The 4,876-nt window shown below is 33.9% G+C and overlaps 1 protein-coding gene across 1 annotated transcript in view; it reads left to right on the top strand.

Annotated features, from left to right (window-relative positions):
• Nucleotides 4,693-4,876, top strand: part of LOC109829966 (serine carboxypeptidase-like 27) — a 2,634-nt gene continuing 2,450 nt past the window's right edge. The window contains exon 1 of the mRNA XM_020397078.1: nucleotides 4,693-4,876. This exon is cut by the window's right edge and continues 132 nt beyond it. Within this exon, the coding sequence (XP_020252667.1) occupies nucleotides 4,708-4,876 (169 nt within the window). The 5' untranslated portion in view covers nucleotides 4,693-4,707.

A 4,876-nucleotide genomic window follows, 5' to 3' on the forward strand; every position in this document is an offset into this window, starting at 1 on the left:
TCTAAAAAAATGGACAAGGCTATTCAAGGGGTTTTAAGTTATGCTGTATTGTTTTTAACGTATCTAATGTCAGACTAGGCTCTTTTATAGGGGTACTACATGTATACAAAAAACCAATATAAACTTATATTTAATTAACAAATTCAACTAGTACTATATTCTGCTGAATGCTTCTCAGAATACTAACCTTCAAACATTCTTTTAATTCTCAACACAAATAAGGGACTGACGAGGTCCATACTTTAAAATCTAGAAGGGGTATACATAAAGGGTGCACCTATTCCTTCGTTCGGTCGGAATATTCTAAATTCCCAATATATATACACTCATTTCAGCACCTTACATTTTGATCCATTTAAAAATTATTAAAAGCTTTTCCACTTCGGTTTCCATCTTTCAACTAAAACATTTACGTTTCCCATACTTTTTTTTTGGTTTGGGGGGGTTGGGGGGGGGTGCTACTTATGGCCTATTTTCTTAAGTTATCAGCACGTATACCCCTCCCATGACGACATGTAGGGTGGGGAGCTACTTATCTGCTATTTTCTATGTTATTAGCACGCATGCCCCAGGTCTCATCATCATATTAATTTCCTGTTAGTTTTTTAAACTCATTTGGGGATCCCATTTGTTCTTGGCAAATGTCTACTCCAACTTATGTGCACTTTGTAAATTCATTAAGTTTGAAAGAAAGGTTTAAGTCTATAACAAGTCATGTTTAATAATATTAAGGTGTAACTTACATTTAGTGATAGCCAGAGAACAATTCAATAAGCTAGTTGTAAGAGTTTGATATGCCTACTTAATCTTGAATGGACGCGAGCACTAAACAGTGTTTAAAATCAGCAAGCAATCAAAAATTAATGTGTGCATTAATTGGTAAGTAAAAAATATTAGACGCTATTTTGATATATGCATTAACTAATTTGTGCATTAATCAACAAGCAAATAGAATACAAAGAACAGGGTTCAATTTGAGGTATAATCTTTGCAAATGGGTATGAAAAACAGTGATCGCCACAGTTTTGCAAATAGAATACAAAGAACAGTAATCTTTGCAAATAGAATACAAAGAACAGGGTTCACTTTGAAGTATTGCCTATTTTCTTATGACTACAGTGATCGCCACAGTTTTGCAAGTAGGCAGTATTCATATTAATATTTGGAAGGTGGAAAAGGGGATTACTTCCCAACATCAAACAGTTTATTAGTGCTCACTTATCAGATTGAGTTAGCCACATGCTTACTGAATTATATGATTATCATCCAATGCTTTTCAAATGGAAATAAGATCAACAGCAACTGATTGAATAATAACTAGTCAAACAGTTTTTCACTACCTTTAAAAAAAATTCTTTTCAAAAAATATATAATACAGATAGCTGGAATGCAAGTAGAAATGGAAGGTGAAGATGACCCTAACTCATGATGTAATGCTCGTTATCCATGGTTCACCAATCATAGTCTTGTTCTCAAAATATTTCTAGTGCCAGCCTCAAGAAAGAAACTAGTTTGAGTGGTAAAATTCCTTGCAAAATGAACTACTCTCCTACTTTGGATGTCTTATGCCTAATTTTTCTGCTTTTTTTTTCCTTCTTTCCAATGACATCAAAATGATATGTTCCTGAACCTATTTTTCAAAATCCATGTATCTTCGAATCCATTCAACATGTCACTCTACTTAATCCATGATTAGGAAAAAAAATTCAACTTACTTCAAAACTATCGACCCGCTAGCATTAAATAACACCTTATCACATACAAAATGAAAGAAGAAGAACAATATCCAGAAATTACAGGATTAGTTCTTAAAACAGTAACCAAAACTAGGTGAAACATCACACAAAATTAACCACAAAATATATATATATATATATAACTGATGGGCAGAACAAATTTATACCAAGAATCAAATATTAATGGTTTCCAACTATCAAAAATTTTCCTATTCGTATCATATAAGCAGTTGATTTCGAACTATTTACACAAATATACAAAGAAAAAATAATTCCATGAAATTCTAGAAATCTAACAACAAATTAATCAAGAAGAAGCATGGTACCCCGCCATCAACGAACTGATTGGCCATCGCCAGAGATCCCAACGAATCCCTACAATCAAAATTAGAAGGAAAAAAAAAACCCCAATTTTATCGGATAAACAAGAAAAAGATCAAATCTTTTAAAAGAAGAAAAAAGAAAGGACAAATTTTCAAAACCAAACCATTTGATAAACTAATTGCAAAAAACGACCCGTTTCAGATTTATTTAGAGAAACCGACCTGGTTTCAGCACTGTCGCTGAAACCAGGCCGGTTTTTCTAAAAAACTTTACGAAACTTCATGGGAGTTCAACTCCCGTGAAGTTTTTTCTCATAACAAAACTTCACGGGAGTTGAACTCCCGTGAAGTTTTGGAAACTTTTTTTCAAAAACCGACCTGGTTTCAGCGCTGAGGCTGAAACCAGGTCGGTTTTTGCAAATAAAATTGAAATGGATCTTTTTTTGGGAATAGTTTATCAAATGGGTTGGTTTTGAAAATTTGTCCAAAAAGAAATGAAAGATTCTTACTTTCTCCAGACCTTTGATTGTGGATCTACAGTATTATAATTAAAGAATTACACAATATAAGTATTGTACATATGCTTTGACTTTTTGATCCCCGGCGTTATCTAATTTGACCTAATTTCGGATTTTAATGGGATTAGATTGAGTTAAACTTTGATTACAGCTTGATTAACTGTCGATGGCAGTGAATTACAGAAGGGCATAAATGACTTTCTAACGTATGTCTTCATATTTCCATATTTGTCCTAGGGTTATTATAGATATTTTTATTTTCTTGGGATTTTCTTGTACAAGACCCTAATTTTATTTAAATATTTTACATTGGTGCTCTAAATCTTTATATTTCTCATTTTGTACGTTCACAAATTTTTTAAGTGAAATAACACTCCCAAATGAAGCTTTATCCAAACATATTATCTTAATTCTTAATGGTCATTGGCTAATACTTCGTATGCCAAAATATTCGCTCTTTTTAAGGCATAAGAAAAAAAAAAGTATGGAGCTTATCTGGTCTAGCATGAATTTTAATGTACATATCACGATAAGATATCTATGTAGTCGAACTTTATATTAGTACAGTTTCAAAGTCATAGTTACAATTAGTATAGTTTGTATTTATGGAGGACAAATTTTCTAAACCAACCTATTTGGACTTTTATTCCCAAAAAACGACCACATTCAAAAATAATTGCAAAAACCGACCTGGTTTCAGCCTCAGTGCTGAAACCAGGTCGGTTTTTGAAAATAAATGTGAAACGAGTCTTTTTTTGGGAATAAAAGTTCAAATAGGTTGGTTTTGAAAATTTGTCCTATTTATAGATAATCTGACGACCGCCACTAAGTGATATATTAATAATATTTGCGTTAAGATTCATGCTAATTCAAATATCTTTATCCCAAGTCTTTCTATGGTATTTTCTCCTCATTAGGCCTAATTAATTGATGATTAAATTACGGTATTAGATTACATTACCTAAATTTTCATGACTAAAATTTCACACCTTGATTAACCGACACGAATCATTTATTTTCACTGCTGCGCATGACAAGATAATTAAGAGCAGTATATTTAATGCTTTCCACATGTTCCATTCATTGTCCTGAGCATTGAGTTATATCCCAACAAGAGGACATTCTCAAAACAGTCCCAAAAGGTTTATTATTTTTCAAAATCGACTCATTTTTTTTATCAAAATCGACCTACTTTTTGTCACGTGAGTTTAATGAAGTTCCTAAACAGTCGGGATTGCCAACCCCGACTATTTAGGACATAAAAATTTCTGGTTTAAGTGTTCTAATTAGGATTTACATTTTGAAAAATAAAAATCTTTTTGGGCTGTTTTAAAAATTTGTTCATCCCAATAATCATATGATCTGTTATTCATCAAGGTTTACATTTTCACTTTTTTTAATCTACCTCATTAGCAAACAACACTAAAAGACTTAAAAAGATCATTAAACAACGAAAACTATATTTAACTGCTGCTAAATTGTCTCCCATGTGGACAGCTGTGATGCTCATCACCACTCGACCCTCAACAGGAAGGAACAAATTAAGGAACGCGCTGTACAGCTCCTCCTCACTGGCCCACGGACGGCGCTCGTGGGACCCACACGTTAGAATTGAGATGTTCATAATTATTTATGATTTAGTGGACCACTATTATTTAGAATTATTCTCAACAATTGACTAAATAATTCATAATTTTAGGAGTCAAGTATACCTCATTCAAGATAAATAAGTTTTCTCCTATAATCATGAACTATTCACAACAATTGACTAAATAACTCATGATTATTATTCACAACAATCGACCAAGCTCGCAGAATTTTCACTTAACGCGTTTTAATGCCAGTCTTTTATATCAATCCGTGAAATTATTACAATCTAAGGATATTATTGTTTCACAGTAGTGACCGAGCAAGTGGTCAATGTGTCGGTGGACGATCATCTAACTTATTAATCAAATTATTAATCACCCACATTCTCACTGACCAATTATAGACCATAAACAAACAGCCAATGTCAACTGTCTTCACTGGACCCCACCACAAAACCCCCACTTTCCCTCCATCAAAACTAACCCCCACTCCCTCCTCATTTCTCTCTCTCCCCCCTCAAACTCGAGAGAGAAAAAAAAAATGAAGATCTCAGCCTCTCTCTTTCTCTCTCTAACTTTCTCCCTCTTGCTCTCTCCCTCTCAATGCGACGACAGGGACGGTGACCGCATCGGTCAACTCCCCGGTCAACCGTCGGTCGCATTCCCGCAGTACTCCGGCTATGTCACAGTCGACCCACGGGCCGGGCGGG

The sequence above is a fragment of the Asparagus officinalis genome, chromosome 2, assembly GCF_001876935.1.
Source record: "Asparagus officinalis chromosome 2, Aspof.V1, whole genome shotgun sequence".
NCBI lineage: Eukaryota > Viridiplantae > Streptophyta > Magnoliopsida > Asparagales > Asparagaceae > Asparagus > Asparagus officinalis.